The 23618-nt window shown below is 39.3% G+C and overlaps 1 protein-coding gene across 1 annotated transcript; it reads right to left on the reverse strand.

The window, feature by feature from the left end:
• Positions 1-4674: 4674 nt before the first annotated feature.
• LOC135467292 (fibroblast growth factor receptor 2-like) lies at positions 4675-23424 on the reverse strand. Its single transcript, XM_064745060.1, has 6 exons — positions 23242-23424; positions 21178-21397; positions 20534-20718; positions 6397-6521; positions 5769-5906; positions 4675-4837 (listed from the first exon to the last, which is right to left on the reverse strand). Exons 1-6 carry the CDS (start codon positions 23422-23424, stop codon positions 4675-4677), a joined length of 1014 nt encoding a protein of 337 aa, XP_064601130.1.
• Between the last annotated feature and the right edge of the window lie 194 nt (positions 23425-23618).

Consider the following 23618-nt stretch of genomic DNA (forward strand, 5'->3'; position numbering starts at 1 on the left):
GAGATCTATATGTTCAGCCTTGTTGTCCTATACAAAATCATATTATAATATCATCCATATTACCCGTTGACACGATATGGCTGGATTATTGCCAGAGTTGTGTTAAGCCGTAATCCTTCGTCAATGTAACCTGTTGCCACGATATGGCTCCAATATTGCCAAAGTGGCGTTAAGCCAGAAGGGTTCATCCATATCATCTATCGTCATGTGAGACGACACTAGAGATTTGAGCAAGAAGAACTATGCTGAGCGCATTCACACTGGTAATTATCCTCCGAGAACTGAACAACCTTGTCAGTGCTTTCAGTCAATCTAGCAGGGCACAGCTCCCCTGTTAGATTCAAATTACATTCAGCGACTATTTTGGGGTAAAATGAAGGCCATCGTTTTTCTTGGCAGTAATTTCAGTGTTATAAGGTCAACATTTGAGGATCTGAGGCATGTCTTCACTTAATTAAGTATGGGTTGCATTACCATTTTTATTGTTATTATTTAGCCGATACGGTTTTATATGTATAGTTGTCAAGTAAAATCCTTAAGCGTTGACCGCATTGCCAAATTAACTTCAAGTTCCGCATGGTTATGTGTATGGTTTCGTGGGATATGATGGTTGGTGAGAAAATCGTCTGCAACGAAGCAATTTAAACCGTGAAAGTGGTATCACTGGACTCCTTATACTTCGTGGACAATTGTTGAAGTTGATAGATGGCTGTTCGCCATTGTCCAGCAATCCTCTATTTACGGCGCCAGTCGGTTAGGCCTTTAGTATCCATTACGTGTGGAACAATTTACAACTAGAAGCCCGAATTATTTACAGCGCTGTGCAACAACCACAGTCAATGCACTCAAAGATGTGTCTTCCTGGTTTCCTGTTACATAAGTGGCATTACATAAGGGTCAAAAACAAATCCAGTTATGTGATGTCTGGCATCAGGATTGGGTATATTTTATACAGCAAGACATAAAACAATACCAAGAGCAAGGACACTTGTCCATCTTACATTACACATTTTGTGGCTGACGTGACTTAATAGTTAAGGCGATGTAAATGGCATCAGTTTGGGCGGATACCATACTGAAAACAGCTGAAAACTAGATTCCTGATAGAATGATTAAGACAGATAAATCCTGGACAATGTTTTGTACAGGGTTACGGGTCAAAGCGTCGTTAAACCCGAACGTCCCGTGGTTAAAATGCAAGGCACATAAAACAAAGCAATTAAGCTAATAGACGTATTTTAGGTTTAAATGGTTGTGAGGTGTCGCCTAAACCGATAGTTACTGTAGAATGGGGATAACTCCTGCGCATGCGCAAAGAATCACTACCCTGTACAGTAAAGGTTCAGTCTGATCTATTGTGGATGACTCTATGAAGCGTTGCATTAAAATCTCAACACAATGTACCATAAAAATCGTAAAATTGCAACGGATATTTGTACCATGTATATCCCTCTAGCTTATGTGTATATTCTTCTCTCCTATTTGTATTTATATGTACAACCACAGCATAAATACACTACTAAAACAACAAAGGAAAACAACACTAATTCGCTTCTGCACATAAAGTCAAACGAATATATTTATTGACAACAATAACAGGAACTACTGTCGTAAACTATGAGACCTTGGGTATAAAACGAAGCGAAAACCAACATAGTGGCAAAACACTGTATAGTGGTGAGTGTAAAACGTTGAGCAAATGGAGACTAAATACATCAAAGGACGATATGTCATGATAAACACAATGATTGTTTTGAGGCACATTTTTAAAATTATAAATAAACAAGCGTTTATGTTAAAAATCACACTAACTTAGCTTTAGTACAATCACAACCGTTATAAAGTACTGATTCAAGAGGCGCAATGAATGTTACCATTTAGTTCTGTGATGGCTTAAGGCAGATGATTATATGTACATATGTACACTATATACAGATTATAGAACACACAAAAAATCAGCATGCGTCATCATTTAAAAGTAGAGACAAGTTTGCATTTGCGACGGTGAAATGTGGAATGATCTCCGATGTACCATTTTGATCCGCTATTTTCTACTTAGCAAATATCTTCTGTGACTCAAATGTATAAAATTTATAAAATATTATTTTAAAAATGCTACATAGGCAATAAAAGCTATGTGTATTTATTTATATATTTGATTGATGTTTTACGCTTAACTCAAGAATATTTCACTTATACGACGTCGGCCAGTATTATGGTGAGAGGAAACCGGGCAGAGCGGGTGGGTGGGTGGGTGTGGGTGGGGTGGGGGCAAATATGCGCGTTTAATAGTGCTTGGCTGGGAACCATGGACTCGCCTAACGCACAATGACGTGGGATGTTCGAATTCAGCATCCGCTTGATCAGCAAGTTTGCTGCGCATGCAACTGACGAAGTACCCATCTCCCACATCTCATTAAACTGACAGCGGTAGAAAAGCAAAACACCTTTGATTATAGCGTAAATTATACTGTAATGAAGATGTATGTGTACATGCGGTGAAATCTAATCAGCAATGACTGGTTAATCATTGTCAGTGACAACACAAACAATGGTGAACTCTAATGGACATCCAGCCGATCATTTCCTGTGTAAAACGCAGTCTCTCCAGTCAGCGCATCTGTGTCATATTTTTGTGTTTAAGAGTCACCAACATGACGTACTACATTTGCTTTTTTATGTGTAAAATAGGATAAATTGAAACCCTTACTTCGTTTTTATGTTTATAAATATAAGTTATTTTCTGTTATCAGTCTGACCGTACCACTCGTGACATACGGATAGACCTAGGTATAGACCACGATGCAGTGGGTTTGAAGTCTGAGCATGCACATGTAACTTTAGTGGTTAACCTACATTGATAATCTGCCGTGTGACGACTGTGTTAAGAATGTCTCATTCACTCGAGAGCATATTCCGTTACACTGAGTGATTGATTGATTGACTGGCGTTTGATACTACTTTTTTTACTTATGACGGTGGTCAGATTTATGGGTGGAGGAAACCACCGGCCTTCATTATATTCCTGAAAAGCCCCTTCTTAAAGCTGCATCCGAAACAGCGAGAGCTCGTTTTGAGCACGCGACCTCGTGAAGGGTCTGATGTTTGCAGTGTGCCGTTATTATAATCATCTAACCCATACTTTTACAGTGTAGATCAGATCAAGCTGAGGAAAAACGGAAAGAACTTACAGTACTTCGTCAACCGGTAGGTGGATTTTTCTGCGTGAATCAGTAATTGGTAGAGCAAGACTTAACTGACATGGGAACTCTGTTTGAGAACATTTATATTACTGGTACAATATAAGCACTAATACCACTATTTCTTTTCACTGAACTACAGTAAAGCAAATGCTGATAGTCATCGTCATAAATCGCGTCGAGTAAGAGAATCTTTTCCTCTCCGTTCAGTATATACACCTCGCAGTAACTGAATACTTTGTCCCAGTGCCACTGGGATGACAGGCTTCGCTATATACAACGACTGAAAGTATATTTCACAAAGAAAAAGTGAAAACTTGCTGACGTTGGGAGTATCCAAGCGCTGAGACAAGAGCCTTAGCTTATCGTTAAGGTCCCAAATTCCATGTTTTACTGTTTGCTTTTACTGTTATAGCGGTTGAGTTTGAAATACGGTTCATTTGTTCATTTTAGTGTTAAAGGACGTGCAAATAATCAGGAGGAAAAAAGATATTAACAAAAAAAAAACAAAAAAAACACTCGGTTTTGTCACCTATAATATTCACCACAAACGGAGGCGTAAGGGTTTATGATATCAAAGAGTACATATAAATATTGTATATACAGTTTGCCGGATGTCATTGGTGGACTTCATTTACAGAATGGGAGGAGCAATGCAAAGGTGAAGAGCCAACAGAGGAACGCGGTGACATCTGGATGCCCTGGTCAGTGTCTGTGTCATCCGCTTCTCTGGAACTCATGTCTTTGTTGGATTTACTGAAACACAAGTTGCATGTTGATAAGACAACATTTTGCTTGTCACAGTACATATGAGTCATATATTTGTGATCAGGCGTAGCTTCAGTGTCATCCAACCATAACACTGACAAACCTAACAGTCGTATAAGTGACAAATTCTCGGAGTTAAAGGTGGCGAAAGCATAAAATTTACATAAAGGTCAGATCAAAAAGCGTGAAAAGTTAGATGTAAATATGGTTTTCAATATTTCTACTTTAAAGAAAAAAATATACTGGAAAATAATTTTTGCATGGTGGGTATTTATGACCACCTCTTGTTCTATATTGTCACAAATGAGGATGAAACATGTTTAATAAACATATTTGCACTAGAATTTCGTCTTTTCAGCTAACAAAAGTGTTCAACCTTGATTTAGACCAAACTTTGATAGAGAATAGCCGGTATCAATGAATGATAATTGTTCTTTTCAGTTGAAAAATCGGGCAAATCTAAATAAACTAAGAGACGAACAGGCAAAGACGACAGCTGATTTATTAGTCTTATTAACTAATTAACTGATATATTAATTTCGTCGCTAATTATCCCACAAAATCAAACATGTGATTGCACTAAAGGTCGTACCAATAGCTTGCTGCACTTCTCCAGTATGATTTATCAAATGGTAAAGTTTAAACATAAAATTTCTTTACTCTCACTGGCCTGATACCATCTCCAAGAATTGGCCAGTAGCTGATGTTACCTGGAGTCCGAGTGTAGAAAGTAGTCCTCGTTGAGATTCACCTTGAGATCGATATAGGCTTGTGTTGCCTCCAACATTGTCTCTAGTTTACTCCGAAGGTCAGTGAAGGATGGCCTGTCGATAGGATGCGGATGCCAGCAAGCCAACATTAACTGGTATCTGATGAATGGAAAAAGTTACATTGTACAAATATGTATAGCACAGATCAACGAAGATATTGTACAAATACGGACTGGTATCTGGCATACGTCAATACAGACACTGCATGAGTCTGAGAGATAAATAAATACACTGTACATGTATTAAGTAACAGTCGTTGTCTTATCAGATGCCACGTAAAAACTGATTGATTGCATGTCAAATACTCGTTTGATAAAGTTTGTGGTACACCGATTGATATATATGATACACCATAAGCAAATATCTATGGCCCTTACTAAATAAAATACAAAATCAATCAGTATATAGTTTATTCTACATGTGCATTATATGAAGGCATACGTCAGCTGGTATTTGCCGGCGGTGAACAAAAATGTAGTTTTTCTAAATTGACTCATGCCACTGGCGATCTGTCTTCTGTCTTCTATGTTTTCATATTATAAAACATTCTTGCCAGTTTACTTCAGTTAGGGTTTTATTCTGATTGATAATCAGAGTTGGGTCAGAACATGCAGAGATGATAAATGCAATTTATTTGACGTATCTGGTTCAGTCAAACTCCAAATACTGTTTTATTGTCACATTTAACATACAATAATATTAAAACAATGCAACCAGCCCACCACTAGAGTCCTGGCTTGTGCAGGAATACAATATCAGACACTCATAATCTGCAGTTCAAATCTATCCCAACTGCACGTATTTTGTAATGTTTGCATATATTTAATATGTAAAGAAAATGTATGAAACCGAGCATAGAGCATAAAACATGCAATCAGTATTCTGAAAAAAAAAAACAACAACAAAAATAAAGCACAAAGGATTGGGAAACCAGTTTTGATTTAAAATAAATTTAAAAGAACTAAAAAAAGGAAGAAAATTTCCGAATGCATGAACATTGATAGCATTAAATCAATTAAACTATACTTACACTTCCAAGCTGCAGTTACTAGGTCTTTCCATCCTGTAGCCATCTTTTAACAACCGGAAGAGGTCTTTGTCTGGGATACCGGGATAAGGGAAGCCACCTAGCGTCACTATTTCCCATAAAACCACAGCGAAAGACCACCTGTGTGCGTAGATCACAAATCACTTTCAGGATGCACGATTTAATCAAATGTTTTACCACGGTTACCCAAGAGCTAGAATGAGCCGAAAATGATGAAGTTTAAACTTGCAAGGCTGGGCACCGACCTGCGTCCGTTCCGCCTGGAATGTTTTCTTTGTTTATTGTTTTATATTTTAGTGTCAATTATTAAGTATTTCCATAAGCTTTATCAAATTAACAGAATGTGTTTGAGAAACTATAGTAGAGCATTCTGAACAGAAATTAGTTTGTATCTCAAGCTTAGAAAATAAAGATCAGATTCCACTTTAAAGTGAGTTATGCCAATTGAAAATTTACAAAAGGTGATCAAATTAATAACATTAATTAATAAATATTAGAAAGAATAAGTTTCGTTTCTCACACGTCGCTTTTAGTTGTAAATACGTGCTCAAACAAGGTCTCAATAGGCATCCATTTATAGGGTATTTTTCGGGTGGAATCACATATGTACACGTTATTCTGGTAGACGTCTCGTGTAAGCCCGAAGTCAGATATTTTGATGGACTTATCAGCGCAGACGAGTACATTTCTGGCGGCCAGGTCACGGTGTACAAATCGCTGTTTGGCGATATACTCCTGAAAAACACAGAAGACAAAATATTTAACGGGAAATGAAGACCTGAAAAACGACAACTCACTTCAGTGGGATCTACCGTTAAAAAACACAAAAGACAAAATATTTCACTCTCAACGACGTCCTGTAACTATTTCACTGGGATGAACTGAAACACAGAAAAATATTAGTACTACTGAAAATAACAGAAGACACTACAATTCATTAAGAATGTAATCGTCAAAAATAGTGAAGACAATGCTGGCTTCATTTTTGTTAGGCCAGCAGCAACTGCTCTAAAGAGGAGGTCCAGTTAAGAGATTGGTTGTCCAAAACTTGACCTATCAACCGAACGAATGACTTCAAAAACTGCTGGGTAGCAGCTAAAACAGAGCTGGAATGTGCTACAAATATAGAGAGAAGACAAAATAGTACTGGCGATATGCTCCTTAAAACAAGGACGGTAAATAGTTCACTGAGAATATACTCCCCAAAAACAGAGGTAATCTATTCCAGCTCACACTGTTTTATCGGAAAGGCAACCGGTTGCAGGAATAAATACGAACATTCCGTTTTTTTTCACAGTTGGTCAAAAACATGTGCGGATGTCACATTTTTTTCCCCGAGCCATTCCGAGATGGCAGGTATAATAAAATAATGTTTCAAAGATTCAGATAAATAAGGTTATGTAGGGAACGAAAAGACACAAGAATTGTATCGTTGTAAGGGTACCACTATCAGACAGCGTCCAGATCCGGATGGAATATTCCGGCTTCCAAAAGCGAGTCAGTCCAAGTAAATGTAGAATCCACAGTTAAGATGAATTTCTCTGTCTACGGATGATAGTCCGATAAGTGGTTTATTCCCCAACTGCCTGTGAATGTGTAACTTCTCAGGGCGGATGGGTAGACAATAGCGTCCGTGATGCCGAGCTGTCCTTGGAAATATAAAGTCACTTTCAGAGAAACTGGGATGAAATGCACCGAATGGCACAAAGAGACAATGAGACAAGCTCCAAAACGACGTCTCCAAAAATATCAAGTGGTGAAACACAAGCTCAGAAAGTTCTCTGTACAGAAAATGGAGTATTAATGACGAATGTCGAATGGCGTCAAAGCCGATATCTCCAAACCCAGCAAAATCCTTCACCATGAATGACAGTAAATATGACTGCTCTCAAATGGACTTGAGCAAATAGCTGCTCACAAGTGGGCTTGAATGAATGACTGCACAAAAGTGGACTTGAATGAATGACTCCGTCGCTCATATTTATAGACTAACGTAAATAATTTCTGCATGGTTTGATCGTAAACATGTTTACAACACCGTTACCTGTTTCCAACATGTGCACCTTATTTACAATAAAACAGATCTCAAAAACACCGAAGCCTCAAGAACACAGGGTTCGCAACGTCACCCCCCCCCCCTCTCAAGAAAAGATAAGTGTACACAAGTACGCTGATCTTTACAATAACTAAATATAACACATATATACAATAATGACAAAATAATAACTTATCAAAAGCTGACTAACAGCTATCCGACTACACAAACTTCACAAATTTTTTAAGCAACTGAGCTGATAGAACAGCAACATCGCTGGGTACAAACCTGCGGTAAAAACCACACACTCCAAGCACTCTAAGAATGTCTTTCTTACCTGTAGGTACTGGTAAATCCAGTATGGGTTGGACTTTAGCAGAACGAGGGACTACCTGTCTACCGCCAACCTCATGACCAAGGTATGTCACTTATCCTTTGGCAAATTCTGTCTTCTTGAGATTAATCACTAAACTTAATGTGGACAATCTAGAGAATATTTTCTCCAGATGTTTACAATGGTCTTCCCACATGTCACTTACACTAAGAATGTTAAGTACGTATGATGAGGGAAGTCCTGCCCTTCTACAATCTTATTGGCTAACCTCTGAAAAATCACCGCACTATTTTTCATGTCAATCGGTGTGACACAAAACTGATAAAATTCCGAAGGAGTAGTAAAGGCAGATATCTCCTTAGCCTTATCTTTTAATGGTACCTGCTAGCAACCCATAAGAAGATCAAACTTGGCATTTCCTACAGTATCAATACAATCCTCAATACGGCAATTAGGATAAGAATCCGTCTTGGTTACAGCATTGACCTTTCTGTAATCCACACATAGGCGTATAGAACCATTGGGTTTAGGGATAACTTCAATTGGTGAACACCAGTCACTCTGGCTGGGGTCTATAATCCCATTGTCTAACATGTACTGTATTTCCTGGTTAACAAGATTTAACTTGGTAGGGTTAATTCTGTAAGGGTGCTGTCTGATAGGCCCCTCCTACATCTACATCTTGTACTGCAGCATTAGTATAACCTGGTAATACTAACATATCTTTGGATAAGTCTCGAGCAACTTACAAATATCCTGTCTCTGACTTTCAGAAAGATGACTTTACACTTCATCTAAATTGCTCAATACACCTGAGTTATCCAACTAAGGGTATAAAAAATCAACTTGAACACTTCCTGGCTCTTTGGGTTCAGTACATATAGTAGACAACTCACCACTCTCCTCTACATGATTTACTTGCGTCACGGGAATTGTACTTCTTGAGTATAATAATGTGATACTCTTGCAGTTTATCTACGATCAGATGTGCTAATAATGTAGTTAACATCGTTGACTTTCTTTACCACCTGATATGGTCCACTAAACTTGGCCTTAACAGGTTCCTGGGGTAGGGGCAACAAACCCAGAATCTGATCTCTAGGAGAAAAACTTCTTGGCCATAGCCGTCTTGTCGTAGTATAGTTTCATTTTCTCCTGAGAGGTCTTCAAATTAGAATGGAGTATCTCCCAGGCCGAAACCGGGAAATACATTCAAATAAATTCCCTTCTGTTTCTTGGTACAAGATACGCTCCTTCATCAAAGCTAAAGGACCTCTAACCTCATGACCATACACCAACTCCAATGAACTAAACCCAGTGGACTCATTAGGAGTGTCCCTAGTGGCAAACAATACAAATGGAATCCCTTTTCCCAATATTCAGGATAATCCATACAATACGCTCGTAGAGCACATTTCATGGTTTGGTGGTACCTTTCCAAAGCCACTTGGGATTCAGAGTAATAAGCTGTGGATTTAAGCTGCTTAGTCCCCAACTGATAAACAATTAACCTGATATAAGCCTGATATAAAATATGACGCCTGATCAGATTATATTTCCGTAGTTAAACCATATCTGCTGAAAAACTGTAACAGACTATTAACTATCTGAGGAGTACTCATCTGTTTCAATGGCATAGATTAGGAAAATCTAGTAGCTGTATCCATAATAGTCAAAAGATACTTGTATTCTGACTTAGTTCTAGGTAATGGACCAACGCAAGTACCTTGCTAAAAGGTTCACCAAAAGCAGGAATGGAAATTAATGGTACAGGTCACAAAATGCTGGGGTTTTCCTAAAAGTTAACAGGTGTGAAATGTCTCACAGAAATTAACCACATCCTTGTGAATCTTAGGCCAGTAAAACTGGCGAGTGATTTTACTTTCTGTCTTTCTAATGCCTAAATGTCCATCTACTGGAATCTCATGAGCTATCATAAGTACTTCCTGTCTATAACTTACAGGTAAGACAACTTTATTAAAAATTACCCAGTCATCGTTCGGTGATACATGAGGAGGTCTATACTTTCTTCTCAACGGCTCATCCTCCATGTAATAGCCAACAGGTACCTCAGCTATTTCCTCCACAGATAAAGCAGACTTATTTAACTCCCTTAATTCGGGATATGACTGTTGTTGTTTATCCCCATCAGATCGCGACAACACAGGTCTGTCGTGTACACCATCGATATCATGAAAGAACGCTTCAGCCAAATTAATATTACCCATTGAATCCCCATTGGTATTGTCTTCTCTGTTCCTAGCTCTTTTCTGTGATCTGGTAACCACAAAAGAGGGAAATATACCAGGAAACTCCTCCTGTAGGTCTTCTATATTTCCGTCCAAAACTGGAACATTATTGACACGAGGAGACACCTTAACTTTATCTCCTGCTAAGTCATTACCCACCAAAAAGGAAATACCTTCCAAAGGCAAAGTATTAACAACCACTACAGTTACTAAACCAGTAACCAAATCAGACGTAATATCCAGTAATGGAATAGACATAAACTTTCCATTAATACCCTGGATCAAACATGACTGATAGCCTTATCAGAATGTGCAGGAATCACATGTGCCAACGAAGACTGACTGGCCCCAGTATCCCTAAGTATACGAGCAGGGGAGGTAACTCCATTACCGGTAACCACACCATCCGGCACGAATTCCCAGTATGTCTCTGGAATCTGCCATACCTCCTTAACTTGTGGTTTAATGATTGGGCCAACACTACGTATCTCTGCCTGTGACCTCACTGGTTTACAACTAAAGTTAACAAAAGCTACTGACTTTCCCTCCTCTTTCCTCCTCACTACTGGGCACGTGGATAACAGATGTCCCGTGACTTCAGAATAGCAATGAGAAGGTGGACTTACATCTTGAGGTTTGGAATGGTAGGCCTAGGCCGTCTTGTCAGAAGAAAAACTCACATTTGACTTATGCTTCTCACCGGTCTGCATGTCAGTGCTAAAATTATAAAAAGTCTTCTTATCAGAATGCCAGTTCTTCTTAAATTCAGGTTGAAATTTTTACCCATTAGTCTTGTGATTTAACTCGTATTTATCAGTCAAACTGGCTGCAGTTTTAACGTCCTTGACCTTTTGTTCACCTAAATAAACGTCGTTAGGAACACTATGCTCTTAAATTCTTCCAAGAGAACAACGTCCCTTAAATCCTCAAAAGAATGATCTATCTTCAGAGCCCTGTACCACCTATCAAACAGCGTTTCTTTACCCCTGGCAAACTCCACGTAAGTTTCAGCAGCTGTTTCCTTAACTATCTGAACTTCTGTCAATAGGCTTCTGGCACAAGCTCATAAACAGACAAGACCATAGCCTTAACTGTGTTGAAATCTGAAGATTGGTTTCTGAAAAGCAGAATAGACCTCTGCGGCTTTACCTTCAAATATACTCTTATACTCTTCAAACTATATTCAAATAACAGCCACTTTCTCAAGGGACAGAAAAAACCTTTATACATCCTTATCATTAAATTCGGGCACTAATCGAATGTTCCGAGCCATGTCAAATCCTTGATGACTACGACTAACAGCTTCACTATACGGGTGTTTATCTCTTCAGGGATAATTAATTCATTGTGTGACATCAGGGTGTTTGTTTTTATTTACTCAGTAGAGTTATCGCCCTTTAAAATCTGCGCAACCACTACGTGGCGATGCAATATAGGTCAAACGGCCTCTTTCCAAAATTCATGCAAGCCGTTCAGTTCGACAAAAAATTAGTTTGTAAGAAATTCTGTTGTTGAGCAGCATTGGAATGTTTTTTTCGCATTTAAAGGTGGCTTGGTGGTTAGATTAATTGTTGCTCTCTTCGTTAGTTCTCACTGTTTTTTGTATTTGGTAGATTTGGAAACGGGTAACGGCTATCCCGTACTCATGACTTCCCATTAGCGCTGCAAACCTCCGCCGTACCCGGCACAGGTGAGTTTCAAAACACTAATCCTGTTGATATAACGTCTTTAATGTTTCCTTCGCCTGATCACCTGCTCGAAAAAATTTGGCGCAGCGCGTACATCGAACTTGGTTTGTTGCTAAAAGGCGACTGAGAGCTGTGGGACATGTTAGAGTCTACATCGGTGCAGGTTAATAGTAACAGAGTACTCTAAATGAAACCCCGCTCACTCATGTCAAAACTTGACTCTATTGAAGCCTGGACTCAGCCTTTTTAATATTTGCTAGCGTTTACTTGTCCAAATTTCCCCATATAATCGAGGAAATTCTTAAATACATGCACACTGTTGGGATGGCAGCTAGTCGGTATAGTGGGGAAGCTTTTAGGCTGTATGATGAGCAGTTCAGAATCTGTCAGGCAAGACATCCGAATAATTCGTGGGCTACTGTCAATGCAGAACTCAGGCTAATCTTTATGATCCCGTCTCAAACTAAGGTTATGCATGTAGCTACTTCACAGCCTCATATAAAATATATAAATAGAAATGGGAAGAATAGCTGGCCCATTTATGGTTCCACAGATTAGCACCCTTCGAATTTCCTCCCTTGACCTTGATGAAAAGAAAGAACCCCGGTAAATTTGGGATTATCCATCACTTGTTATATCCACAGGGCGATTCAGTCAAGGATTTTATAGATCCTAATCTCTGCTTTGTGTATTACACACAGATCCACAGGGCGATTCAGTCAAGGATTTTATAGATTCTAAACTCTGCTCTGTGTATTACACACAGATCCACAGGGCGATTCAGTCAAGGATTTTATAGATCCTAAACTCTACTCTGTGTATTACACACAGATCCACAGGGCGATTCAGTCAAGGATTTTATAGATCCTAATCTCTGCTTTGTGTATTACACACAGATCCACAGGGCGATTCAGTCAAGGATTTTATAGATCCTAAACTCTTTTTTGTGTATTACACACAGATCCACTGGGCGATTCAGTCAAGGATTTTATAGATCCTAAACTCCGCTCTGTGTATTACACACAGATCCACAGGGCGATTCAGTCAAGGATATTATAGATCCTAAACTCTACTCTGTGTATTACACACAGATCCACAGGGCGATTCAGTCAAGGATATTATAGATCCTAAACTCTTTTTTGTGTATTACACACAGATCCACAGGGCGATTCAGTCAAGGATTTTATAGATTCTAAACTCTGCTCTGTGTATTACACACAGATCCACAGGGCGATTCAGTCAAGGATATTATAGATCCTAAACTCTACTCTGTGTATTACACACAGATCCACAGGGCGATTCAGTCAAGGATATTATAGATCCTAAACTCTGCTTTGTGTATTACACACAGATCCACAGGGCGATTCAGTCAAGGATTTTATAGATCCTAAACTCTACTCTGTGTATTACACACAGATCCACAGGGCGATTCAGTCAACGATTTTATAGATCCTAAACTCTGCTTTGTGTATTACACACAGATCCACAGGGCGATTCAGTCAAGGATTTTATAGATCCTAAACTCTACTCTGTGTATTACACACAGATCCACAGGGCGATTCAGTCAACGATTTTATAGATCCTAAACTCTGCTTTGTGTATTACACACAGATCCACAGGGCGATTCAGTCAAGGATTTTATAGATCCTAAACTCTTTTTTGTGTATTACACACAGATCCACTGGGCGATTCAGTCAAGGATTTTATAGATCCTAAACTCTACTCTGTGTATTACACACAGATCCACAGGGCGATTCAGTCAAGGATTTTATAGATCCTAAACTCTGCTTTGTGTATTACACACAGATCCACAGGGCGATTCAGTCAAGGATTTTATAGATCCTAAACTCTTTTTTGTGTATTACACACAGATCCACAGGGCTATTCAGTCAAGGATTTTATAGATCCTAAACTCTACTCTGTGTAGTACGCAAACTGTCGTGGACATAATCCAAGAGCTTGCACTTGGTTGTATGTTGGTTAAGGCAGATGATGAGTCAGCCTTTCGCCTGTTACCAGTTTCCCCTGGCGATTTTGATGAGCTTGGTATCAAGCTTAATGAGTTTTACTATTTTGATAAATGCATGCTGATAAGATGCTACATTTCTTGCTCAATTTTTGAACAATTTTCGTCGTTTTTGGAATGGAATATTGACCAGGGACATCCTACGGGGTACAAGATTCATTACATTGACGATTTTTTATTTGGAGATAAGGCTCTTTCAGAATGTGAGCATTTGTTAGACGCATTTTTAACTGAATGCGAAAAACTCGGTGTGCCCATTGCTAAGGAAAAGACAATTGTTTAGGAGAAACAAATTTCTCGTTGTTTGTGGCTCACATATCGCTGCAAAAACTTGCGCCCAATACATCATCCACTTATTTATCAGCTCTGCCTTACCGGCATAAAAGCAGGACAGACACAACTGAAAATTTCATTGTCCGGAAATGCTCGAAGGCATGAGTAAGCGTAGTCAATCTGAAGACGCGCGTGCTCCAATTACACTTGATATTTTGAGTAACCTCCCCGACGCTTTAGACCATATGTGTTTGTCAGAATATGAATCTATGCTTTTTAAGGCAGCCTTCATTTTGTCATTTTTCTCTTTTCTCAGGGTCGGCGAACTTCCATACACGACCGCAGCTGATGCAAACCGCCCACTAAACAGGGGGACATCCAGGTTTTACATGGATCACAAGGCAGTTATCTCCAAGTCGATATTCGTTTTTCTAAAATTGACCAACGTGGGCAATCAGTGGTGCTACATATTAAGAATTTAGCAGACTCACATTTATGCCATGTGAAAGCAATTGTGAATTACTCCACACAGCGCCCTTCTGATGGTGAGAATTTTTTTCTGTCATTTGAATAGTGCTCCTTTGAGAGAGTACCAGTTTTCTATTGTATTGGGTAAGGCCATTCGTTTTTTAGGCATTCCGTCAGTTCAGTTTAAATCCCTTTCTTTTCGAATTGGAGCGTGTACCACAGCTTGTATGAATGGGGTATCCCCTGATGTCGTGCAGACATGGGGCAGGTGGAGATCTGATGTATACAAAAGCTACATCATTTCTTTACCTTATTGAATGCTAATTCCATTTTGTGTATGTGTAACCAGTGACTGTGACGTAGAGCATATAAATATCATTCCAGAAATATGCATTTATGGGGATTCGATCGTACACTGGGCCCATAAACAGGCCTTGAGAGAAAAACGAACACACCTAGACCTTGAAAGGCATGGGGGTCACATCACATGGCATGGGGTGCGCGGAATGTGATGCGAGTCTTCACAGGATAGCGTCCAGCGGGACTTATCCACTGATGTCAAACCGGACATACTAGTTATCCATTTGCCATCGAACAATTTAACAAATACACCGTGCAGAGATTTATATCACGATATTACTGCAAGTCTGACTTATATTAAATTACTTCTTATTACTTTTATATTAAATGCATGATTATCTGGGTGGACATTCTGCCAGGGTTGAACTGGCATGGAGCCCAGTATGTGCGAGCGGTGGATCGATCCCGTAGACGGGTAAACAAGGCGGCAGCGGCGTGTATCCGGAATATTGGTGGCCAGTTGATCCTTAGACGTAGTGCAGCCCGTATATCTCGTGGGTTTCAAGCGGACATAGGTCTCGATTGGTGGCTGGATCTCTGTGGGCATTGTCTCGTACTTTGAATACAGCTCTAACACATGTGTACAGTGTATATAGTGTATGGATTTGACAACGCCTATGTGTTCCGTAGGGAGCGGTTGTCTTCCTTGTGGTGTTCCCAAGGGAGCGATAAAAAAACATTACCGCCAAGCCATTCAGCAGGGTGGGAACTCGCCTGTGGTGTTCCCCAGGGAGCGCTTAAAATCTTGGTCAAGCGGCACCTGTGTTTCCACAAGGTTGGTGTTTTACGCCTGGGTGTTCCCCGGGTGTGCGTAACCATACATGGTCGATCTGACAGTATGCCGGCGATCAGTGCCCACGGGGATTCAGTAACCAAGAGATAATTATGTACTTTTAGTAATAAAAGGCGTGGCCTATTCTCTCTAATACATCTGATTGTTAACTTGGTTATTTAGTTAAGAGACACGCATTTATAATTAACTACTCTTAACCTGGAGTTCCTTCAGTTTGAACTAGTGTTCTAACTTCAACTTCTCTAACTCTTTCTTTTTCTCTTTCTTCTCCTCCTCTTTCCCTTTATTCTCTGTCTCTTTTTATTTCCATTTCTTCCTTTTCTAACATAAACGTTTCCACATCTAACTGAAGCTTAACTAAATCAATATCACCACTTTAGCTGGTAATAGGTATTACCAAAGTTCAAGTGTTTGCTAACAGCACCCACTATTTCACTTTTCTAAGACTCTGGCTTAAGTCTAATTCAAACTTGCCTTCAAACTCGTCAGATATTTCCCTTAAATCTGCCTTTCTTTCCACTATCGGAGAGTAAAGATGACAAACAACTGGCTTATTTAACTCTCAGACCAGGAATCGGCCTTACACAAGCGTCTAATTCCAGATAGAAAAGGCGAGACAGTCCAAGTAAATACAGAATCCACAGTTAAGATAAATTTCTCAGTATACGGATGAGAAAGTCCGATACGTGGTTAACTCCCCAACTGACGGCGAATGTGTAACTAAGGGCGGATGGGTAGACAGTTGCGTCCGTGATGCCAAGCTGTCGATGTATGTTTTCTCGGAAATATAAGCAAAGTGACTTTCAGGGAAATTGGGATAAAATGTACCTAATGGCATAAAGAGACATTGCGCGATATAAGCTCCAAAATTAAGTGTTCTGTACAGAAAATTGAGTATAAATGACGAATCGAATGGCGTGAAAGCCCATATCTAAAAGCCCACCAAAATCCTTCACTGTGAATTCAATAAATATGACTGCTCTCATACGGACTTGAGTAAATAACTGCTCACAAGTGGACTTGAATGAATGGCTACCCACAAGTGGATTGGAATGAATGGCTGCCCACAAGTGGACTTGAATGAGTGACTGCGAGCTTCACAACTCCGTTGCTCATATTTATGGACTAACGTAAAAGACAATCCTGGATGGTTTGATGGTAAATATGTTTACAACATCGGTACCTATTTCCAACATGTAGCCATCCAACAAGAACGCTCGACTGAATTACAGCACAGGCTATAACTTACACAGTGGGGAAAATGTAGGTCAGACACTGACAAATAAAAAAATAAAAAAATAAATAATACAATGCTTTCAGACGGGATCCGTAGCCATCGTGACATGAAATGTAGATAGAGGCCAGGAAGCTTCTACTTTAGGTAATACACAGTTCCTGTGCTGTTAAATTAACCGTCAAGACAGAAGACAGCAAGAGATCTACTTACCATTCCAACGGCGATCTGGCGGGCGAAAGAGAGAAGTTGTTGTTCAGAAATAATCCCTGAGAGATCTTCGAACGTGAAAATAATAGGAAAAGATGTTATTGATTCATATATGATTATTTTGGTGTTTGAAAAGAAAATTTAAAAGCTAGCTTAACATTCAACTATGCATGTACAGAAGTAAAACACCCCGCAGGAAAATGTACTTTTAAATGTAGAAGCTGTTAATTGGCCATCTTGATTATTCACCTAACTTTTTATGTTTCGTAAGATATGGAGCACCTGTTTTCTGCATTATTAAATATGCAGGTTTAATCAACATAAAATACAGAGTAGAACTAAATATTTTTGCTAATTCGTACAAATGGATTAAAAATCCAAAGGTACCATTTTTGGAATCAGTTTCCGATTTGAATAGTTTCTGAAGCTTCCTAAAATTCACAGACCGGAGGTACATTTTCTGGCTGAATTCTCCAAAGCTGAGAAGAATCAAGAACTAAGCAATGCGTGGTCGGAAGAACATGAGAGCTCATTACTGAATTAAACGAAGCCACCGTCGAGGGATACTCCTTTGTTATTGGTGCGCTGGTTGCAGGAAAGAAGCACAGAAAACATTTTCTCCTACCATATTTCCCATCAGAAATCTCCTTTGTGTGGGATGAGACTGAGGTGGTGGTACTCCGAGTATAATAGCGGCTTATACCGCTGTCTGAGGACTGGTCTGAGCTGATGTTTGGCCTCCGACGCTGCCACTGAACCGCCGCTCGGGACAAGAGGACTGAGCCTAGGGAAACGTAATAGGTAAGTTTGATTCCTGAGACTATCTGCTTGGAGAAACCCTACCCAAGGATCACAAGGATGTTTTCGACTTAAGTTAGACGTTGTTTTAACATTAAAACACTTTACAGTTCTAAACTTGCGACGTTTTTATTTGACGGAATTTTACTTAAATACGTAGAGTTGTCTTAGGCATTCATGACTAAACTGAAAATCGGCGTTTAGTTCAACTATAAGTTCAGAAATACCACAAATTAAGACATAGTCTGATTAAATCCAAAACAGCCTACTGATCCTGGTGCCTGTATTTTGTAATGGAACAGAATATAGAAAACTGCAAAAATTGATCACTCCACACTGCAACTAGGAATAAAAAGTGTTTCCGACAAGTAATCACATAAACGTTTCGTTTATTTTTGCGCGTTCCTATCAATAAATTGCCCAAAAGACACGAGGAGTCTAGATATGACTACAGAAAGCTCAGTAGGTGTCTGAACAGAGTAGAATTTATTCTAACTCGTCTGACGGGTTTGCAGACGGCCTTGGTCGCGAAATCAGCAATGTATACTCATTATACACGTCAATCGTACTTTTTTGTCCAATGCGTTCCCACAATCCAAAGATTCCTGAAATGTCTCCTGAAATGTCTACAGACCATTTAGTAGGTATCTAAATAGAGTATATGTGAATTGCAGCTAATCAGCCGAGTATTCAAACTACCTTGGTCGCGATGTCATCAATGTCTCATTATACACGTGAAAACGAGTTCCTTAAGTAGAAGTTACACACGCCTGTACAGAAAGGGTTTACATGCGTTGTACATCACTAAAACCCATCTCGATGGAGGACGCACTGATTCAGTGACACTAGGTCTTTTAGGATCTAACTACGTGAAAACTGGATATTTGGGCGCTTGCTCGACAACATTTACGTCATTAATTTTGTCCTTTTGAGAGGCGAAACATTCTTTCATCAAGCTGACAAAAAGCATTTAAAACCGTGTTTAAACAAAACGAAAAACAGTTTTTCAAAAAGACTTATTTAAGACTTTTTCATGCTTTGTTATATGTTTTATCAAGAAAATGCCACCAGCATTGGAGTATCCTCTCATTTTCACAATATGACACCTACTGAGTACTGATTAAGATCATCTTATGACAACACAGTATGTGACAGTGTTAAGTTACAAAAATGTTTCCTTTATTTGTGTCTCTTGTTAAATATGTTTTACAACACACAAATAACATAATGTTATAAACAGATTAGAAGTAGTAAATTGGCCTAAGGGTACAAACTAACCAAATTACCGGCTTGGTATCCTGCATCCGACTTTGCTAACAGTCTTTTGCATTCGTATCCCATTCAGAAGTATTTCAAACAGCCAACAACAGAAGAAGTCGTAACAATTGATAATGGAGCTAACACTGTAAAATACACTTATTTCAATAGAGGATAAAACAGCCAGCCTCGGGGCAATTAGTGAATGTGTTATTTCTTCTTCTTCTTCATTCATCTATATACAAATTCTGGTTTCTCAATGACAGAATTGTCAAAATGACTTCAGTCGAGCAAAAACGCTCGCTCACCAGTGAAATACCATTTTCAAATCTAGCTGTCACTGGTTTGGCAGAGAATTTGGGCAGCACATTTTGTCACATAAATGCACTTGCTATAGTTGCAGAAGTGTGAACGCTGGATTCTTAAAGTATCTGTACTGTGAGCGGAAACCGCACTCAGTCCAGATCAGGGTGAATACAAGACTTGTCCCTTGGTGTATTGATCAAGTACAGAAGGACCGTGTTTCACTATGCAGTGACTGGATGCACCAATATTCCTGGCATCCCAGCGAGAAAGCAGCATAAATATATTAACATGGAGACAAGCCTAAGATTTTTGCGTCAACGATACACCCAGCTAGATAGGAGTATTTTTAACAGGCTCTTCGACAAGGCCAAGTATGGCGTAAAGCATCAAAACGAAAACAAATTGTGGTGTAAAAACAATGAAAATGCAGTCTACAACAGAATAAATCATAATACACCTAGTAAGCCGGGTCGGGTCATACCAAAGACTTTAAAAATGGTATTTAATGTTGCCTCGCTTGGCGCTCAGCAATGAAAGGTTAGAGCAAGGAAACATGACTGGTTAGTCCGGTGTCAGTATGATGTGACTGATGTGCCGGTGATCTGACATGACAACTGGGGACTAGTTGAAATGAGGCATACTGATAACGTATATTGCCACGGTTCGGACGACGAGCCATTACATAGTCAGATTAGAGAGTATTAGCGCCATCTTACCTCCTGACGACAACGCCTGAGATAGTTCCGAAGATCTCCTAAGGGGCAATAATCCATGATGAGTCGAACATCCGAGGCGATTGTACAACAGCCATTAATATTAACGATATTTCGGTGTTGACCTAGTTCTTTCATGAATTCAATCTCCAGCAACAAGTTTCGACGTTCTTCTTCTGTTGGGAAATCTAATTATGAACACGAAAAAACGAACTATGCGACGACGCAAGAATGGATCTCGGGAGAAATAAATGTATTAGCTATATCTTGACTCGGCCGAAGCGTCAGTCGCTTCCAGGCAATCGCCCCTTGAAGAATGAGGTCACGCGTTTGATTCCAGCTTCTACTGGTTCGCTGATTAAAACATTTGTACTGATTTAAAGCTTTAATACTGACAAATTACGATTGCTCTACGTCTTTGGTTTAGAAACAAACGTCAGGAGAAAATGGTTCACTTGAGGGGGAAACTGTAGTATTAAATGCCCCTAAATGCTCTTTTGTTATTGAAAATGCATGCAAATTATTCGCAAAATTCCTCTTTTCTTCAAAAATTCTTTCGCACACACTTGCAGTTAGAAGGACATTGTAAATGAAGAAAATAAAGCCGCTTTTTTATCTGAGTTGTCGGTCGTTAAAGGTACACATACCTCTGAGGACTTTGACTGCAAAAGTCTTGGTTTCTGGTCGAGCTTTGTTCAACACAAAGCCGTCCCGTAGGTCAGCTCGTAACACCTTCCCGAAGGCTCCTTCTCCAAGACAGGGTCCCACCTTGAACCAGGCCCAGTCAACCTCATAATCGTCCACCAGCAGAGCGGAAGTCTCGTTCGGACACAGGCTACCATTTGTTTTGTAAAAGGGATTAACTGCCTGAAAGCCAATGAAGTAACTGAAGATTGCACAAAGGCGATCTTTGTACCGTAGATAAGTATGACCTTCTAATAAAGAATTGTCGTATTCAAAAGAATACATATCTTTTCACGAAAGATTTGAAAAAAAAATCAGATTAAAAAAAAGGAATAGGCCTACTTTAAATAGCGTTAGTGAAGTTTAATCTGTACACACAAGCTTAATAGCATTTTACACATGAACTCTTGATTTTAGAAATATTTTTTGGCCATTTCAGGCAAATTTCTTTAATTATGTCCTCTGCACATGAAAACCATGATTGCAACTTGTGAGCAAAATAATTGTGTCTGGGTTTTCCATTTTGGATATGTGGGTTCTTTATTGACGGGCAGAGAATCTGGTTACCTAAGTTCAGGTATATAGCACAAAACAGCATACCAGAACAGATGCTGTCAGATCTGAGAATGTTTTGTGTTTCTTTTATTGCTCCTGTTCGTTGATTATTTGGATAACAGACGTGGTCTCGAGCAATGACCCAGTGATAAATGTGGAGCAAATGTCAACCTGTCCTATAAAAACTGTGCCGAAACATTGGATCAGAATGCAACCTTATATGGGATTACGCGAATGAGCGAACCACTCCTAATGACCATTCATCACGAAGCACTACTCACTGCTAATGCCTTAATCACCAAAAGCCAGGCTATACAGTGTCACGTCTCTAAAAGACAGATTCATAAGGAGAACCCTTCTGGCTAATAACACTCTTTTCACCTACATCACATACGCATGGGTTCCCCCACATCACCCACGCATGGGTTCCTGTCAACGTGATTATATGTGTATGCAGACCTATATCTGTGGTCTTGAAAACTTCGAAAAGAGCACATTCGTTACTAGGGTCGTGACCCATTCGTGAATTACATGTAGGTGCTGAGGTGAAGAACGGCTTTTTACACAGAAGATTTGCAAACCTAGTAAGTTCATCGTAAATCACGAAGATTGCGATCGTTGCCAGAGCATACAATCAGTAACCTCTTGCACAAAGAGGTCGTAAGCTAAGAAAGTCGTACCTGCTATCAGTTGAAACTTGTAAGTATTTACAAGGGTCAAAAACACCAACTTAATGACTGATACAAATACTTGTATTGGATAGCCTGAAACTTTTCGATTCGTTATTGCGTTCCTCATGTGGGTTTTATTAGGTTACTTAAAACCCGATTTAAAGAGGCTATGGCAGAATTTTTGGGGCAATAAATCAGGATTCTCTGTAATTAAACTGAATTTACGAGTTTCGAGGAAAAGCTCAAATTATTGCCTTTCAGTGAAAATATATCAGACTCGTACCTGTATTATTTTAAGTGTTAAATGATTCTAAAGTTTTAGAAGTTTTAGAGGTTACTGATTGTATGCTCTGACAACGATCGCAATCATAAATTTTTGGAAACTTCATTAACGGATTTGCACGTGTACAACGTATAACACTCATTGCATACGTCGCGATGAAATCACAGAATGCCCATGTTTCCCCACGAAAAATCTGAAGTTCGCTAGTACATGCCAGAAGGTCATTCGCAAACAGAAGATTAATCCCCATATCAAAAGATATAATAAATGCCTTAATGCATTAGGTACTTTTATAACTGACCAAGCCCGACTGTATATATGGAAATGCCCAGAGGGCCTCGTGTAGGAATCCAAGAATCAATATGATAGCGGCCACCTATTCCAAAACTTCGCTAATACTTTTTCTAGGGAATTTAGATTTTAATTTAAATTATGACGTGCTAAGTTACGAGAAACGTATCTGAGAGTGGATTTAGATCTTTGAGGTTATCCATACAGAACAACTGCGCCCTCCTTACTTGCAGAATGCCACCTTCTTTGGCCTTCTTGAGCGCGAGCCGATGTTTCCGAATCTGCCTTCGCCTGATCCAGAGGTAGGTCCCTATGACTGCACACACCAAGCCTAATGCTGTCGGAGCGACGATGAAGGCAAGGTTTGAACTTAACGTTTCTACAGGCTCTGATATCTCTTCTGTAAACATACATTCGTGGTATTTCAGCGTACGTACATTCAAACATTTCAGCAAGCTTGCAAGCAACCATTCAAACATAGCATCAATCATGCAAGCAATCATTCAGCCAGAGTCTAAGCAATAACTAATAACACTTTCAGCAAGATTAAAAAAATCACTTGAATATTTCATCAATTATGCAAATAAATAATCATTCAAACATT

The sequence above is a fragment of the Liolophura sinensis genome, chromosome 6 (genome assembly GCF_032854445.1).
Source record: "Liolophura sinensis isolate JHLJ2023 chromosome 6, CUHK_Ljap_v2, whole genome shotgun sequence".
In the NCBI taxonomy this organism is placed as follows: domain Eukaryota; kingdom Metazoa; phylum Mollusca; class Polyplacophora; order Chitonida; family Chitonidae; genus Liolophura; species Liolophura sinensis.

Excerpts from the sequence above, each read along its gene's own strand:
- LOC135467292 (XM_064745060.1), bottom strand. The coding sequence starts at position 23,424 with ATGTTTACAGAAGAGATATCAGAGCCTGTAGAAACGTTAAGTTCAAAC. Across the intron at positions 6,522-20,533 it reads TCAGGCGTTGTCGTCAGGAG|GAGTATATCGCCAAACAGCG; the intron begins GTAAGATGGCGC and ends TGTGTTTTTCAG. Across the intron at positions 4,838-5,768 it reads AGTAACTGCAGCTTGGAAGT|ATACCAGTTAATGTTGGCTT; the intron begins GTAAGTATAGTT and ends TCCATTCATCAG.